Below are 18,638 nucleotides of genomic sequence, written 5' to 3'. Positions count from 1 at the left end.
GTTAGACACAAAGGAGGGCACCAGAGCTCTGTTGCAGACTGCAGTTGGTTTTTTCACACCTAACTGCTCTTCCATTTGCTCTTTACAGGATTGCAAAGATTTTGTGAAGATATAGAAATGATGATTGGATTCCAGCCAAGTAAATTCTGGAGAGTCTGCTGGGCATTTGTGACCCCAACTATTTTAACAGTAAGGAAAAAAAAAATTAACATCTTCTCCAAAGAGTTTTGTCGTTGCTTGTTCATTATTCATTATTAATGATGTTTCTGGGTGTTGGTAGCTAGAACTTGGATGACAGCATGTGTATTCTTGCCATGTGTATGTAGTAGAAACAGTGTAAGCAGTAGTGGTTTTGGTGAAGAGGCATGGTGAGTCCGCCTGGAAAATGGGTGGCCTTTTCCTGGCCGTGCAAAATGCTGCTGTGGCACACCACTGTATTTATATACAATAGATTACTGTATGTAAATGTATATATATTTGTGTGTGTGTGATATTTATGGATGCACAGGGAGAAGGCAAGATCCTCTTGTGTGCTGTCAGACTGAGCTAGGGAAAAAAAAAACAAAAACCATTTTATTGACACAGAAGCTGGTGTGAGAGGGATGCTTTGGAAAGGCTGGGGTGGAAGAAAGAAGAGGAGGAGCGGGACTGTCCCGTGCCAGGACCCGGGCCCGGGAGGTGGCGCTGCGAGACAGCGGCTGCAGCCCTGGAACCCAAAACCAGAGCGAGTTTGGGCTGTTCTTGCTATCCTTCCTATTTTCCTTTCATCCGTATTTCCTCCCCAGCACCTTCCTTCAGATTCAGTCAGCGTTTGCTTCATGTTCAGGTCTCCATTTCATAAAAAAAAAAAGTCACGTTCTCAATTTTACCATTACTATGAGAGTTTCTTCAAGTCCAGGGGACCAAATCCAATAACTGTATCTACATTTGCCATCTAGGTTTCTAACACAGTGCGTCCTTTACGTCTTAACCTATGTGCAGATACAATCTGCAATCACTTTTTTTTTTTTTTTTGACACAAGAATGAAATAATTATTTCAGCATTTCAAAATCTTTCAGCTTGACAAATCAGCACAAAAAACCCCGGAGTCTTCTTTCACCAGTATCTTCTGTTTGAGTGCACGTGCATCCACTTGCAAGTTCTCAAGCCTGAATCCCAGGTGCAGCAAGATTCTATATCCGTGCGGAGTTTTAAATACTGATAATTTCACAGGAATTACATAGTTCCTACAAGCCCCACAATCAATCACAGCATGGTTGGGGTGGAAAGGGATCTCAAAGCTCATCTCCCTCCACGCCCCTGCCATGGGCAGGGACACCTTCCAGTGTCCCAGGTTTTTCAGGACACTTTCCAGCCTGGCCTTGGGCACTGCCAGGGATGGGGCAGCCACAGCTGCTCTGGGTGAGCGCTCTTAGCTGTTCAGATACGAGATAAGACAAGTTTCTGGAATTTCTGAAAAGACAGATTTTGGAACAGTGTGAGATCAGCTGGCAGGAGGAGAAGCAAAGCAGCGACTCTCTAGTCCTTTGCCCCTTCCAGAGAAGGGCATGTGCTGGGCAGTCCCTGTGTGTGCAGTTCTTTAGTGCAGTGTAAGCTTGGCAAATCTTCTTCTTCCTGGAGGAGGAAGAAAAAAGCACTGGCTGAAGTTAACAACTTTTTTTCAGTATTGTTAATTCACAGAGGACATTTTTTTCCTGCAAACTGGAGAAGGTTTAGTTTTCACAGACACCAATGCCTATGTGAGGGGACCAGTGAGTTTTGGTGAGCTCAACAAAATCCTGAGTTGTGAAGAAATGAAATTTTCTACAGCAAGAATAATTTTTCCAATGGGTAAAATGAAAGTAGTCTACTTTCTTGCATAGATTTTCTTTACCTGCTGTCTTCACTGCACTGCAGTATTGCTCTGTGTGAAAACCAGCTATCTCTATCTTAACCACCTGTTATTTGATTGGGACAATGTATGCCTATAGTTTGCAGATCACTTTTAAAAGGTTTTGAAGACTTATTCCAGTTTATAGCGTTAGGATTACACCAATGGTGTTTATCTTCTCTTGGGGATCTTTTTAAAGATGAAGGAATGTGCACATGGGATTTTTTTAGCTCTTTGGTTTTTTCCAGTGGTTATTTTCAAGATGCTGCCTTAGACTCTATTTTGCACTTCTGAAGGGAATTGTAAGGTTTTTCTGCAAATTGCTCGGATCTTTTACTAATCAGACTTGTGCTCATAGCTCCTGTCAGTAATCACAACCAGGAAATAGGAAATTATGTTGTTTGTTAAGGAAAACAAATTTGAACTGACCGTGTTTACTCTCTAAACTTGCATGTTCTGTTGTTATTCCCTCCAAATGCAATATTTAGTGAACTTACAGTGAGAAATAAATTGACACTGATCAGTCATAATTCAATTTTTATGCAATGGAAACAGTCAAAGCAAAACCAAGCAATTAATTATTTTCTATTATTGCCTCTGTAAAGCTAATATTTGATACATTTGGATAGCCTAATATTAGACTTTCATTAGACTCCACATCTCTGGAACTAAAGCTGATCATTTTTATATGTGCCTTCACCTAGTTATACTTTTATAAATCTTCTGTGTGCAGTTATTGCAAGCACAGGCATTTTCCAAAAGGTACTGAATTATGCACAAATGTAAGCAGATATATTGCTGTTCATACAGTAAGTGCAACGGAGAACTTACCATAATCACATTAGGTAAAACTCCCAATAGACCACGCAATAAAGCGTGTTACTCTAGGGGCAAGATTCTAATTTCAATTATTCTGGCACAAATGTAGTGATTTTTGAGGGATTTTGCAAGATTTCCTTGAAACTCATTAGATTCAGGCTCTGACCCATTTATTAGAGCTTGTGGCAGCACCCTGCCTTAGGTGTGTGTGCTTTTATCTGTATTCCATATACACCAACTCTGTGTGTGGGTACCCAGGGTTTGTGGCATAGCAGGCTTGTTTTGCTTACTCAAACATATTTGTTTTCCTTTCTTGTTCCCAGTTTATTCTCTGCTTCAGTTTTTACCAGTGGGAGCCCATGACTTACGGAGCTTACCACTACCCAGGCTGGTCCATGGTGCTCGGGTGGCTGATGCTGGCCTGCTCAGTCATCTGGATCCCAGTTATGTTTGTGATAAAAATGCACCTAGCCCCAGGAAAATTTATTGAGGTAATCCTTCTGTCTTTTTGCTGTTTAAAAATATGGCCACAGGGGGCTGTATCTTTCATTTTACATTGATTTTTGTGATATTGAATGCTTAATACTGCTCAGATTGCTTCCTGGTAAACCAGTTATTGTGTTGCAAAGAGATGCTCAGTTTATTTAAATTGTAGACCTTCTATTCCTAGATTTTCAAAAAGCATGGTCCCGAGTTGTGGAGCTGTTTGTTTTATGAGATCTAGATAAATTTCATGAGGTTTTGCATGGCTTTATTGGAAGAAAGGTGTTCTAGATTCGTTGAGCTTTTTGCAAAAGCAGCACGTGGCCCCAGGAAGCCTCAGCCCCTGGTGAGTGCCGTGCCCACAATCAGCACCAGGAGAGCTCAGGCAGGAGCTGCAGGCAGCACTGGGAGAGCTCAGGAGCTGCCTGTGTGCCCAGCTGGGTGCTGGGCTCATCCAGGATTGCTCCACGGGGCTGTGCCACTCGCTGGAGTCCAGGAATGAGATGTAGAGCAGGAAGGCTTTTCATGCATCTCAAGCTACTGCTTATAAAACCCAGCTGGCAATCTTTGCTTTCACCTTTCATCTCTTTATTCCTCTTGAATTAACTGATCCTTTCTGGCTCCTGGGCTTACAATAATTCCAAGAGACAGTTTATTTTTAATTTAAGGTTCTTTTGTTTATTTTGCTAATTGGATTCCTGACGCTTTCCCCCGCTGCTTCAGAAATGTGGTGGCCACCTACTTCTCTCCATCCCTGAGTCCTGTCCCTGCCTGTCACCTCCCTCTCCCTGGCTGTTCCCATCCTGCTGGCTCCTCGGTCCCTGGCAGGATGAGCAATGTCAGCATTCCCTCCCTTCCTTGCTGTTTTCTGGAGAAGATCAGTGCTCTTACTTTAGGTCTCTGAGGCTTTCTCAGTTCTGCCTTCTCATCACTGCCTGCTGCCTGTGCTGCTCCCACCTTGGGAGAAGGACCAGACACTCGCTCCCCTTTCTGTAGCTGCTTTTACAGTTCAGCTTCCCTGCAATCCCACCGGGGCTGTTTCTTGCTTCAAAAAAAAAAAAATGAAAAGGAGAGAAAACGTACTAAAATAGCATAATCTTTTTGGTCTCTCAATATGTCACACTACACACGCCTGAGGGAAGAGGCTCTGCTTCTCTGCTACCCATAGAGCAAAGGAATTTTGTAGGAGAGGAATTTTCACAGTGGGACACCCTAGGGAGAGCATCCGAGCAGGAGACAACAAGGCCACTTGTCTAAAGGATCACTCAGCTCCTGTGTGGAGCAGACTGCAGTGCCTGGTAGGAGACAGCTGCCCCCGCTGGAAATGACCTAATGTGGAATTAGATTTACTCCTTCCTTGCCTCATAAGCTCCTCTCACTGACACAAATGGTTCTGCTTCGAAACTTCTCATGTCTAAAACTGGCACAAAAATAGGGTGTTTCCCTTACTGTGTGTCCAGGTGTGCACCCAAAGAAACACCCAAGAGCTGGATCTGTTTTCAAAGGGCTTTTGCTCAAGATGTTTCAGCTGTAGTCTGGTATTTCCTCAATATTGAGTCTACTGCATAGAATTATTACGGTTGGTTTGGGAGGTAAAAGTTGCAAACTAGTAATTAAGCAGAGACTAAAATAACGGATATAGAGGTCTGATTCACTTTATTAGGTAATAAACATATAATTGCTCCCTCTCAAGTCATCAAAAATATGTTTTCTTTCCTTTTTATCTGTGCATGCACCAATCAAATTATATATTCAATAAAGAACTCAGTGGAAAGATCAGAAAATTTCTGTTGTTTGCCAGGTTGACATTCTCCTCTTTCTTTTTTCCTGCAGATAAAAACAACATTTTGTCATCTCAAAATTAAAATCTTTCATAGTGATATACTACTTCTGGTAATTTGTATACTTTAGGGAAATATGCTAACTATAAATCCAATTATTCTAATGCACTTACTCACTGCTTAGACCATTGGGCTAAGTAATTGTGCACATGTCCTTCAGTAAGAGAGCCTCACAGTCTGTAGCAGTGGTTCTGAGCTCCCCTCACAGGTTGTGGGGGAGAATGTATAATTAAAAACCGGGCACTTGATCCCCTATTAATCTTGAGAACTTTGTGCAAAACAAACGCTGAGCAGTAGAGCACTGCCAGGCTGTCATCAATAACCCTGAATGAGTTTGTCCTGCTTGCTCTGGTTGTGGCTGTGCCCCATGGCAGCGCTGAGACTCTCTTTTCTCTCCCCACGCAGCGGCTGAAGCTGGTGTGCTCCCCCCAGCCCGACTGGGGCCCGTTCCTGGCCAAGCACCGCGGCGAACGGTACAGGAACATGATTGACCCGCTGGGAACCTCCTCCCTGGGACTGAAACTGCCCCCCAAGGACATGGAGCTGGGCACCCAGTGCTAATAATCATTACAAAAGGGTGGCAATAACATTGTCCACCTTTTCTGGTTCTTTTCCCCCTTTTTTTTTTTTTTCACCCACCACTTCTTCTTTTCTTTCCCGCGGTGCCTGAAAGTGGCAGCTTAGGAAAGAGGATTTATTGTTGCATGCCACAGGGGAGGCCTAACTAGACCGCTTCCAGGTGTAGGTGATGCCTGTGCCGTGTTCTGTACCTGGTGCCACAGCAAAACTGTGGGACAGGTGACGTGACCAGGCGTTGTCAGGCGATGTAGGAATGAACAAAACCAAACTGAAAAATCTTTAGATGAAATGACCCACTTAGTTTGACCCACTTCCCACAAGCACCCTTTGTAACAGGCAGCTCTGGTGGGACTAGGATTTTGCTACCAGTGTGTTCCAAGAAAAGTGTGATGGAAGTGAGCAAAGAATGGGATCTCCTGTAGTCCTGATATAAATCCAGCATAAGGCTCCTGTAGCTTCTTCTACACTGACAGCCAACCTTGACCCATCATGTCTGCACACTTCCTTTACAATTTGTACTAACTTGGAGGGATTGTTATGTTATTTAAACATGAGGAGACCCTTGGGACAGCTCACCAGGAAGCAATATATGGGGTGACAACAGAAACAACGATAATCCACTAGTAAAAAAATAAGAACAAAGTTTTTTAAAATGATCAACTGAGAGGCTAAACTGCATTTGAGTCTAGAAGTGGTTTGGAAATGGTGTCAGAATGAGCTGTATAGTCATCACTGTTTAAAATCCTGCCATATGTTTTTTTGATAATTTGATTTCTGTCATTTCAACTAGGAATGCCTCAGTTATACAAAGTATCTGCCAACCTGCTCCACACCAAGTGCGCCTGTGGTTTTACTCACCTCGCTCTAATACTCTGAATATATTTTTCCTTGTTTCTCTGCTTTTGTTTACAGTATCTCCTCAAAAAGCCATCGTATAATTTGTGCCTAACTTTGTATTCCTACAGTGGTAAGTGTAGTCTAGTTACCACCTGAAAACAGTTATTGGATGTGCTGTTCAACTCGTGACTCCCCGTTCATTTGCCTATAAGCACCTTTATATAATCTATAACCTTTAGATGGTGTATTCTTCTCTTTCAACCAATGGGGAAATAGCAGGACCCCACTTGTCTACATCTTATATATATAGCACGTAAATTCTTCAAAGCAGTATTCTCTCTGAAACATGCATTGGGTATTTTTTTCATTAAAACATTTTCATTAAATAAAAATACCCAAATCCACAAAAATTAACCACTGCAGTCATCCGCACAGATGCAACATTAGACATAGAAAATGCAAAGGTTGGGGTGAAAGGACAATTTAGTAGAGGGCCATCATAGCATTGCATAGCAGTAGGGCATCCTAAATCATTACATTGTAGAAATCAGATATATGCAATCATATGAATAGTAGACTTAAATAGTTTTGTTACCTATTGGACAGAGTAAAAAATAGAGCTTTTAAAGAGTACATTTATTTACCTAAATAGAAAATTAGCCCAACTTATTGTAAATGCACTAGAATGAGGGAGAAAAATATCTCTTCAATAATTGGAAAAACTTAAACTTTATTATCTTCTTATATCCTATACATACATATATGATTTTTTTAATGGTGATCAGTGTTCATGTAGTGTGTGCTAGTGATGTTTTATGTCCCTATAAATATCTTACCAATCAGTGTAGAAATAATGAGCTTAGTAGTTTAGCCAGTTTTTTCCTCCCCACAGACACTGCTGTAGTAGCCTGTAAATGTTCTTTCCTTTCAGGGGACTGTTTCTATCCCGTTTTTTGTCTGTCTGTCTTCATATTACAGGGTCTCAGGTAAATCCTCAGTTCATGTGTGTCCGTAGATCAGTAGGTGTGTTGTTTTCATCCTGTTGAAGAAAACAAAAAGCTAAACCCTAAAGTACCACTTCCACAAGTTGTTAACTCCTTTTCTCTGTGTGTGTATATATATATGTATATGAAATACAGTAATCATTTTGCTGAACTTCCTCTTTGACGGGGCAATTAGTGTTGCCAGTTCTAGGCACAGCTGGAGATCTTTAATCCTCACACAGAACAAGTGAAGCACTAGCAGGGGCTGTCATGCAGGCCCGGGAGGGCAGGTTCTGCAGTATTTCACACTGGCCCCTGCATCTCCACTCCGTGGGCTCTTGTTGGTCCCTGTCTCACACAGCAGCAGGACAGGACCCCCCCGTGAGCTTCTCTGCCTTAAAGCTGTTCCTCTTGCTTCAGCTTTGCCTGCTATTTTAATAAAAGTCCTGCTATTTTTACTTCTGGCTTTTAGTTTCCTGACAGAGGCAGGTTTGAGAAGCTGTGCTCTGTTTGGCCTCATAAAGATCCACAGGGATGAGCTGGAAATTTGGTTTCCACATCTGGGTGGGGCTGAGGGACCTTCCCTGGGTGCAGAAGGGAACCTAAGTCAGCATCTGTCTTGGGAATTACGTGTTTCTGTTGGATAAATCACTCTTAACCAATATTCCCTTGCATTTTGGTTTGATTTTTGGAATCCAAGCCAGTTTGCCTTTGGTACTACTGTCATTTAAAAACATCATCTCTCTGTAGGTTTGGTCCTCTTTGCAAAAGAGAAAACACAGTCGAATGGTGTGAGAGCACTGAATCCTTTCCCTGACTGGCTTGTCCCAGGGCATGCCTTGGAACTGGGATTGCACATTAAATCCAGAGTTCCCTCGGTGTAAGGCTGTGAGCTGCTGCCTACCTGAATTATGAAACAGAGATCATTTAAAGGAATGCTGCTGGGATAGGATATCTTTTGGCTTGGATTACCAAACCAGACTGCATATGAAATTGCAGCTGAATTGGTTTCCATGATTTAAGCAATTAATCTGCTTGCTTTTAATTTAGATGTTGTTCCTGTGCCTGCTAAGTCATTAGCACAGGATTAGGCTTGAATTTGAAACTCTGTAAACAGATGTTTGTGCTTTTTTTGCTAGCTAATCTTTGTCTTCACCATTGCTAGGCTTGCAAAAAACTTTGGAAAAGGGGAGAAATGCATAGAAAAATCACAGAAGATGTGAAGTTTTCACTATATGTGCAAGGCAGGGTTTTATTTTGGTCACATGAGACTTTTTCTAAATTATTTCACTGTCCAAATCTGAAAGTTGAGATTAAATTAACCAGCAGTGTCTTCTTTAAATGAGAAGTTACCTTGAAGTTTGGGAATGCACTTCATTTACCATGTTCTAATGAAAGTTTGCATGTACTTTGATAATTTTCTAAAAATAAATTTAGTAACTAATAGCATAACAGTAAAGATCTTTAAAAGAAAAAAAAAAGGAGGGGAAAAAGCCATATTAGTAAAAATGTGATGTATGCACTTTCAGATCTATCTATCTTGTGAGTAAAAAATGTTTAAATTTGGTGAAACTATGACACATACTTTTTCTTTGAAATTAAATTGAATTTCTGGATGAGCTGATATGCATTATTGTATGCATTAAAGATTATACCTAATGCAAATGCTTGCCATCTTCAAATTCTTTGGGGTCTTCCCAGTGTTTTTAAATATGCAATGTTCAAAACCTGTGTTTCAGCTAGACAGGGCAGCACTTTGTTTCCAAAGGAAGGGTTTAACAAAATGACCTTTAATTGAGAAAGACTTGGATTGTCTTTATATGATGTTTCAATTGAGTCCAAGTAGTCTTTTGGTTCATTTCTGCTCCAATGACCACATTAGCCGTGCCTTCACGCTGAAGATCGTTGCTTCTGATACACTGTGTGACTATCTCTTACCATCAAATTCCAACAGCCGATTGATTTTAAATACCTCTGGTCTTTTTATTGTGTACGGTTATTTGGATAATATGATTTCTTTTTGCCTGTGTTAAAGAAATGTTTATGTACAGCAGTCATTGTTCTCCTGTTGGTTTCTTGTTCTGCAGCTCCACTTCTTCTTGCAATCAAGGGCAGACTTGTAGGGGCTGTGGGCTGCAGGCAGCAGAGATTTTTGACCAGAGGTGCCCCAGAAAGCTTCTGCTGCTGTAAGAGACACTTGTTTCTTGGTTTGCACTTAGGTGGTGTGCACACAAGGTACCTGGAAATGGTCAGAGCTTGATATTCAGGTGGGTGACTTGAGGCAGGAGGAGAGAGGCATTGGGCTTTCAGCCTATCACCAAAGAGAGAAGGTTTTCCTGAGGGGTTTATCATAATGTGAGAGCTAGGTTGGATCTTAATGCTTGCAATATTTTATTTGCCCATAGCATTTAAATACATCTTCAGGTAACCATTTGCCTTATAGCTATCTTCCATTGTTAGTAAAATTGACTAAAACATGTTGTTACCTTTATATTATGTGGTATTACCTTGTAAGGTAGATACTTGCCTGGTATTAATTGTTAGAGCTTTGTCTGGAGCTGTGACAATTTACACCAGCTGAGAATTTGCTCCCTGTGTCCTATGGCACTTTATTACGGACCCATCACTGATGGGTTAAATCTTAATTACTTGCGTAATGTCATATATAAATATATATATATATATTTACAGGCATTCTATGGGGTACTGCTGCCTATGGATAAAGATTTGTACCGTAACTGATCACTACATTTTCTTCATTCGCTGTATGTAAAAAAGATATATTGTTACAAAGAATGCATCGTATGTATCTCATGTAGTACATATTATGTTGCTGTATGTTTTTAATTTCACAAATCATTATTCTTGAGGCCCTACCTCAAATTTTGTATTTATGTGTACAAATGCAATTTATTGTATTATATATTTGCCTAATATATTTGAATGTGATAAATTAAAATTATTCAATAATGTATGGGCTCTAAAGATTCTAAATAAATGTCCAGTGTTTAAAACAGAAATGACATCAACTTCCCTGGTGAACGAAATGTCTCTTTTCCCACCACCTCCTTCCCCACCCGACTCACACCACAGATATCATTCTTGCTTAACACACTGACTTCAGGTGTCTTCAGAATTGATCCATTTGATTGTTAGAAACCTGGAGCAGCAGCTGGAAGCAGCCCTCCTGGGAAACAGGGATGCTGCACAGCTGCAGAAACAAGGATCATTTAAATGGCTGCTTTCTTAACTATTGAGTGTTCTGTACCTTGTGGAACAATTGATTGCTTAACAGAAGACCAACTGGATTTGTTTAAATCCTTCTTATCCTATCAATTGAATTATCCCTAAGGTTGTTAAACTGTTAGAAAAAAGAGAGGTTCATATCTGCTGGAGATGAAAAAGGGAGGCTGAAAGGCGGAGCACATGAAGAAGGAAAGTGTAAGGGACAAGTTCTGGTGTTATTGTACTGCGTGTTTCAAGTCCTGCCGTGTGGTAAGGCCACGTGCCCCAACACGGATTTGGAAAGCAGGTTTTTCCCTTCCCAGCCTGCTGTGGAAATGGTGCTGGTCCAACCTGTTTCACTGTTGGCAGACAGGAGCTTTTGAGAAACTTTCCCCAAATACAGCAGCTGAAGAACCATGTCCCGATGTGTCACCAAAAGTGGCATCACAAGAGGTACTCGTGCCAAGAGCATGATTCCCTTCAAGCTCTGGAGGGTCTGAACCTGAAGATTGCTCTGTAGCTGAGTGAGTGGCAGGATGTTTCACTTTGTTCTGTCTTTAAGCTCCCGTTTCTCTGAAATGTGCAAAGGAGGCGGTAGGATTTTGCACATTACCTGCGCAGGCGGATTTCATTCTGGGGAAGTCTGAAGTTACCAGCGAGCATCGTGAGAGTCCTGAGAGAAAGCTGAGTACCATTAATGCCCTTTTCAGGAGGAAAAACTGAGGCATGTGGAATGTGTCCAACTCCCAGAGTCACCAAGTGTAAGTCAGTGACACAACACATTGATTTTGGGAGTAAGAGACGGTCATTTGCTGTCACCACTAGGCATCTACTGCATCAAATCTTTAAGCTCATGGGAACAGATAAAAATCCATGTCCTTTTAACTTGGTTGTAGGGACTGACTACGGCTACAGTTTAAACCAATGCATGTTACTTAACAGCTGGAAGATATGGCACATGTTCTCCTACACTGCTTACAGATGTGTTTAGTCTGAAATAATTTTACTCTTTTGGTGCTGAAATTCCTACAGTCAGTGAGGAGGCTGAAGGGCACATCTCATACCAAAGCGAATAATCAGTTGTAAAGTTTAGTTTAGATTCTCAGTCTTCAAACATGAGCTAACTATATGTTTGGGAATTAACAATAATTTAAAAAAGAGCAGTAAGTATTGCTCCATGACTGGGCACAGAAGAAGACAAATGATTTTTCTTCTTAAGGCTTCACTCTGATGGATTTGCTAGTAACTTATGTAATTGTAAACCCTAAAGTGGGTACTTTTAGCCTGCTGAACTGATTATATAGTCCTTTACGAGTATTTGTCAGTGGGTAAGGCAAGCATGGCATACATCTAGAAATCCCCCCTTCCTTTCCACCTGCTCTTTTTCACACTAGTCAGGTGGAAGTGCTGCTGCTAATTCTTGCCCTCTACTGGCAGCAGAACAAGCTTTGCTCCTGTGGATCGCAGAGTCACCGTGCAGCCAGGCTCCCCAGGGACGTCAGGCTACTTTGTGAATCGAGGAGCTTTTCTACTCCACGAGCTACAAGTGGTGGGCTCTGTTTTTCTCTTTTTTCTTTTTTCCTCCCCTCCCCTCCCCTCCCCTCCTCTCCTCTCCCTTTTCTCTCTTCTCCCTTTTCTCTCTTTTTCTTTTCTTTTTCACCCAGGCATAAGCACTGCTGTTTCCCAGCATTTGCAGTGCAGCTGGCAACTGAGTCCACCCATACTGAGAACACCCTTGCAGTAGCAGAGCTTTTAATTGCATTTTAGCTGTGGCACACAGGCAGCCCTACAGCTGTTCAGAGAGACATTTGGCCTACTCAAAAATCCTTCCTCAAACTACAAAATGTCACAAGTTTTGTGGCTGGCGGGACTAACAGTTTAACACCACACAGTTAGCAACTTCACAATAATTTAGGTCAAAACCAAGATGCTTTCAATGACCAGTGAAGAGTGCAAGAACAATACTCACAGGAATATTATCTGAGCTGAAATCCAGCTCATTTTCCAGGACAAATGTTTCACTCTTGCAAAAGTACCTTCAGATTAAAAAAAAACATGCTAGGAATGCTTAGGAACACAGTTTTAATTCTTACCTGGAAGTCAGGCTTTTCGGCTATTTATACTTCCTGTAAGAACATATAAGAAAGTCAGATTTTCTGGTGATAAAAGGAGATGATTTGTTGCCATTAGGGGAGGTGTAAGAATAGTGTTGGCTACAAGGAGGGGACTTTTTGCTTTCCATCCATTTGCCCTATTCTTTCTCCATGTGAACACCTGAACATATGTGCTTTCCAAATGTGTGATCATTTGGGCATTGAGCTGGACTATAGGAAGAGCTACAACTGTGGGACCAGCTTTTTTCAGAGCACTTCTTACCAAGCTGATTGTGTAATTGTTGGGATATTCTTTTCCATGAGATTGCTCAAGATGTGTTTGAAACCGTGTTTTTCAGCTGGTAACGTGGTGCAAATTTTTGCATGTACCCACAGTAATTATTTTATAAACAGCATTTAATCCAGGCTTAGGTTAAACAGATCAGTTTGAGAATCTATCTATGACCAGTTTAAATTTCATATCCACTTAAGGCTCTGCATCAAGTGGAAAATGGAAAACTTGTGTTAGATTCAATTTGGTGTCTCGATAGAAACTGGTTTTATTACCAGATAAGCACAAACAGATGTAAGCTAACAGGAATTGGATATACAGACCTGTTCCCCAAAAAGAAATCTCTAAAATCAGACAGTAACTGCTATGCAGAACCCTGATGCCACCAGATGGAATAGAGGGGTGTGTCCTCACATGCTGAGGTACCATTGCCTCTTTCTCCTGTTGCTATGGTTATATAGAATATCCGTGCATAGCCACACACCCTTGTATACCACGTGTGTACCTCCTCTCACCCAGCGGCTGATGGTGGGGCACCCGAGCCAGAGGGAAGATGCTGCAAAGTTACATTTGAAGGAAAAAAAGTTGTTTTGATACACTGGAGATAAATTACTGATGTGCTTTCTCTCTGAGTGGCCACCCCAGGGGTTTCCTGGAGTGCATTTACCTTGCTGGCAGCCAGGAACAGCTGTTTCCAGACATCTCACTAATTAAGTAATTAGGCAACCAAGTCAGACTGTTTGCTCCTGCCGATGTAAATGTGTATGAATCCAACTGCACCCCTAAGATGGGCATGATTTCTATGGTGTCATCCTAACTTTGTCCAAATGTACAGCTTATTATTTAGCATTGAAGATGGCTGGAATTTGCACTGTGCAGCACAAAATCATGATGAGGGGAAGCAGAAAAGAGGATGATCCTGGGGCTTGCAACCATGGATCAACTGGAATCTGCAACCATGGATCACTCTGTTCCTGTTTGGTAGGGTGGGAACATCATCTGGGGCCAATAAACTGCCCTTCGAAATTAAATCAGCTGTTCTGCAGGGAAGAGTATTGCACATAACAGAGGCATGTGGTGGAGCGCTCTTTGTCAAGCACCAAGCCAAATTAAAAGGCTGGAGTAAAGAAATACTTGAAGACAGCTATCAGAACAGCTATCAGAGCAGATTCTCATACGGCTCACAGGTATCATTAAATACTTTACCTCCCTTTTACACCTTAGAGGCTTAAAGCGCAGTTCAGGGCGTTGAGCAAGAAGCCGAGGAACGGCCCGGGTTTCTGCATCACACCTCAGAACTTCTTTTCCTTTATTCGCACGCGGCACAAATGATTACTAAGAGCAAACAGGTAATGAGGGTTGATTCTTAGGCACGGGAAGAAGGCGCAGGTGGCCGCGGCGGGCCCGTCCGGCTCGGGGGGTTCCGGCGGCGGGAGCGGGGCCGGGGCTCCCCGCGTGGGGCCGCTCCGCTCGGGGTGAGGCCGCTCCGCTCGGGGCCACTCCGGTGGGACTGGGGCCGCTCCGTGTGGGGCCGCTCCGGTGGGACTGGGGCCGCTCCGTGTGGAGCCGCTCCGCTCGGGGCCGCTCCGCTCGGGGCCGCTCCGCTCGGGGCCGCTCCGCTCGGGGCCGCTCCGCTCGGGGTGAGGCCGCTCCGTGTGGAGCCGCTCCGCTCGGAGTGAGGCCGCTCCGTGTGGGGCCGCTCCGGTGGGACTGGGGCCGCTCCGTGTGGAGCCGCTCCGCTCGGGGTGAGGCCGCTCCGTGTGGGGCCGCTCCGGTGGGACTGGGGCCGCTCCGCTCGGGGTGAGGCCGCTCCGTGTGGGGCCGCTCCGGTGGGACTGGGGCCGCTCCGTGTGGAGCCGCTCCGCTCGGGGTGGGGCCGCTCCGCTCGGGGCCGCCCCGCTCGGCTCGGAGCGCGGCCGCGGCCGGGCGGCGGCGCTGGCGAGGCCCGGGGGGGCCGCGCGTCACGGCGGGGGGCGGGCGGGGAGCCCCCGCTGCGGGGGCGTCGGGGCCGCGCCTGGGCAGCGGGCGGAGCCGCCGCCGCCTCCTGCCGGAGCCGCTCCGCGCTCCGAGGCTGCGCTCGGCCGCGCTGGGCTCGGCGCGGCTCCGCAGCAGCTGCCGGCGGCCGGGGAAGGAGCGAGCGGGCGCCGCCGCCCGCGCCGCGCCGATGGGTCTCCTCCTGCTCCTCTGGGCGTGTGCGGCCGCCGCCGGGGCAGGTGAGAGGCCGTGGGAGGGGTGGGCGCGCCTCCCCGGGGAGCGAGGGCCGGGGCCGCCGCCCGGGGCGCGCCGGCGGCGGGCGGAAACTTTGCGGGCGGGCGGCGGCAGCGGGAGCCGCCCCGCAGCCGCGGCGGGGCCGGGCATCCCCCGGCGGGGCGCACCGGGCTCGCTCCCGGCGGGGCGGCCGCTCCGCGGGGGCCGGGGGCAGCCGTGGGAAAGTTTTGCGGGAGCGGCGTGCGGGATGCGCCCCGCGGGCACCGGGAGCGCCGCGGCGGCGGGCGGTGCGCGGTGCTGTCCGCGGTGCTGCCCCCGGTGCTGCCCGCGTTCTGCCCGCGGTGCTGCCCGCAGTTCTGCCCGCGCTCTGTCCGCGTTCTGCCCGCGGTTCTGTTCCCGGTGCTGCCCGCGGTTCTGTTCCCGGTGCTGCCCGCGGTTCTGTCCGCGGTTCTGTCCGCGTTCTGCCCGCGGTGCTGCCCGCGGTGCGCGGTTCTGTTCCCGGTGCTGCCCGCGGTGCGCGGTTCTGTTCCCGGTGCTGCCCGCGTTCTGCCCGCGGTGCTGCCCGCTCTACCGGCAGCGGGGCGCGGCGGAATGGGCGTGATGCGGCTGCCAGCGCGTTGTTCCAGCCGGTTCCGCGCCGGCTCCGCTGATCCTCAAGCCTTGCGCGATCCAAGTGTCGCTTCTTGTTCCTTGCGAGGGCTTTGTTCTTGTCCCCGAGTCGCGCTCCTCCTCGGCGGGAGCTGCTGAGGGGCGCGTTTCTCCCTGGTGCTTGCAGCTGTTCTCAGGGAAACCACCCGGCGCAATTGTCAAAAATCCAAAGGAATTAATGTTTTCTAATTAAATTCTTATAGTAATGGTAACCTCATCAAAACCTGCAGAGAGATATGGCATAAAAATATTTGGAAGAAAATACTGCCCGTCCCTTTCATAGTAGTGTTACCCCTGATAGGGCACACAGATTTTAAATGGTCAACAGGACCCAAAACTCTACTACTCGGAAAGTTCTCTGTGTGCAACAATTGCCATCAAAGTTGTGAGAGGAGAGAGCAAAATGCCTTTTATAGAGCCTCTTCTTTACCATTTTGTTGGTTTCACGTGGGTATGTGCAAATGGCTTGATTGTGTTGAGCATGCTTTAAGTAAAAGTTTTTCCATCCCCAAGCAGCATGTTGCACATGCCGAGGAGATGATAAATGTGCTGCATATGTTGCATGGCTGCACATTAGCTAGATGGAGCATGGCGTGATTGCTGGTGCTTGGGTGTAAGTGATAAAGGCAGAAGCAGAGAATAAAAGCTGTCAGAGCTGTAAGGCAGAATTAATTTCTTTTAGGGATTTCCTAGTGACATCATTCATAATTATATGGCTTAATCCTCTAATCTGCTATAGTGCCTTCAGTTCACGTTGGGCTGAATCCACCAAGTCCTGAGATGATTTCTACTCCCACCCACCTGCCTGAAGCATTTGGACTGTTGCTTGTGTAAGCCACTGATTTAAGGGGAATGGCCCAATTACTTTAAATAGGAATTGAAAGCAACATCATCCAGAATCGGGCCCAGGCATTGCACAGCTCTCCGGTGAGAGCAGACTGCTTGATGCTTAATTTCTACTTCAGAAAGAGATGGCATTTCCAGCTACTTGTTCCACTGGAGAGAGACAGCATAAAACACTAGATGCAAGCGTGGTTGATATGCATGTAGTATCTTTCTGATAGACTGGGAGAGACCACAGGGGAAAAGGAGACTTGGTTATCATACCGAAGCTGCTGATTTGTTGTTTATTAATTATTAACTCGGCATTTGAGTGCCTGCTGCCGTTTGAAGACCCAGCTCAGGAAAATGACTAGGTATTCAAAGCAGTGTAGGCTCTTGCTAAATAGTTACTGTGACACAAGAAACGGTCTCTGCTTTCCAAAGTATTTTAAAAGCTGGACGAGAACACACTGAAGCTGTCACACAAGATCCTTTGTTGGCATAAATCGAAGCCTGTGGAGATGCAGTGATGTAAACTTGTTGAGCCTTGGGTATTCAGGGTGGAATAAACAGCTTTAATAGAGCAGTGGAGCTGCTGTGATTTATGGGAGTGCCTATACTTGCTCGCTGTGGTTTCTGTCCCCACCCTATTGATGGCTGTGACAGAGCTTTCAGTTACTTTAATGGGTTTGAGATTTGTCTTGCTGAACGCAGTCTGTCCTTTCTGTTGAGCAAGTTTTAGTACTTACTTGACCTCCCTTCATCTTAGTAGATTCTTGCTGATCTGAATAAATGTAGCCCCTTTCTAACGAGGGACAGCATACTCTGTTTCTCACAGGCACGGCTAACACTTGTCTTTGCTGATAGGTAAGTTCACACAATTTACATTGTGCTGCTCTTCTGCTGAGTGAACACCTTAGAAGAATAACAAGTCCTTTCTTCTTTTGGGGCTGGCCTTTATTCCAGGAGGGGAAGGTGTTTTTAGTCCACCAGTGTGGACAATATCAGCTGTGGTCATTCAGTGCCCAAGTGCCTACGGTGGAAGTCAAAGTTAGTACAAAAAGCCTGATGATGTTGCTGATTATCTGGGAAGTTTTTACCTTTGGAGGAGTTTATCTGGGTTTTCTAATATTCTCCCAATTCCAATTTTCTATGAAAAGGTGTTTATCCCCATATCCCTGTGTCAGCACTGTGTGTGTGGATGTGTCAGCACTCTTGGAGCTTCAGTTCCATCAGATGCATCTAGATCTTAATTTTCCTTGTAGAGTAAGGTTGCTAGAGACCTCCTAAAGCTGTATTTTCAGTATTTTTTTAGTGCTCTGTCCCTTATGGAGTAGAATCCTCTATGTTAATACAACATGTTATTCCATCAACTTTTCATCCTTGAGGAAAAGAGGAAGTTCTGGAGTACAGAAGATTTATGACTAGTATATGTAACTTCTTGTTCGTTCTGTACACCTCAGTAATTTCTCAGAGCCTTTCAAAGAATCAAACTAGAGTACTTGCTGCTTAAATGATCCAGAAGTATAGTCCTGGAATAACAAATCAATCAATTTAGGCCTGAATGTGAAGTCTACTTAGTGGAAATCAATCTGGACGTGCTTTACAGGTAATGTCCTTGCTCCATAGAAGTCAATGGGACTTTTAGCATTGACTTCAGCTGTGTCAGGATTTCATTCCTGGAGCCTGTTACTAATGATGTTAGTGAGAAATGTAATTAGGAAAGTGTTTGGATTCCACACGAGATATTTGACCTGTGTCTCAGGCACAGATTTCATGTCACTCTTACTGCTGTGCTGAGAGAAACACTGAGGTTAGGCCTCTCTCTTCCCATCCCTAGAAACAATGAGGTAAGTTTGATCAATTTGGTGTGCTAACCATCAAGGTGCCCTGCTCCCTTCAACATAACATTTTCAGACTTTTGGAGTCTGTGTCTT

The 18,638-nt window shown here is 45.0% G+C and overlaps 1 protein-coding gene and 1 long non-coding RNA gene across 9 annotated transcripts in view; both read left to right on the top strand.

Annotated features, from left to right (window-relative positions):
* The first annotated feature begins 677 nt into the window (after positions 1-677).
* Positions 678-10,442, top strand: LOC115495363 (uncharacterized). The gene is made up of 2 exons (XR_012056151.1): positions 678-3,181; positions 5,420-10,442. It is a non-coding gene; the product is annotated as an uncharacterized lncRNA (long non-coding RNA).
* A 4,579-nt stretch (positions 10,443-15,021) lies between these two features.
* Positions 15,022-18,638, top strand: part of NELL1 (neural EGFL like 1) — a 273,062-nt gene continuing 269,445 nt past the window's right edge. For 7 of the 8 annotated variants that reach the window (XM_041716815.2, XM_072929397.1, XM_072929395.1 and 4 more), the window contains exon 1: positions 15,056-15,236. In XM_041716815.2, coding sequence (XP_041572749.2) covers positions 15,188-15,236 — 49 coding nt within the window. In that variant the 5' untranslated portion in view covers positions 15,056-15,187. Of the gene's footprint in view, positions 15,237-18,638 lie in introns of all 8 variants that reach the window. The other variant, XM_030273294.4, reaches the window with a different exon arrangement.

Source organism: Taeniopygia guttata, chromosome 5, assembly GCF_048771995.1.
Source record: "Taeniopygia guttata chromosome 5, bTaeGut7.mat, whole genome shotgun sequence".
Classification (NCBI taxonomy): Eukaryota; Metazoa; Chordata; class Aves; order Passeriformes; family Estrildidae; genus Taeniopygia; species Taeniopygia guttata.
The sequence above is the reverse complement of the archived record's forward strand: the minus strand, read 5'-3'. Positions and strand labels throughout refer to the sequence as shown.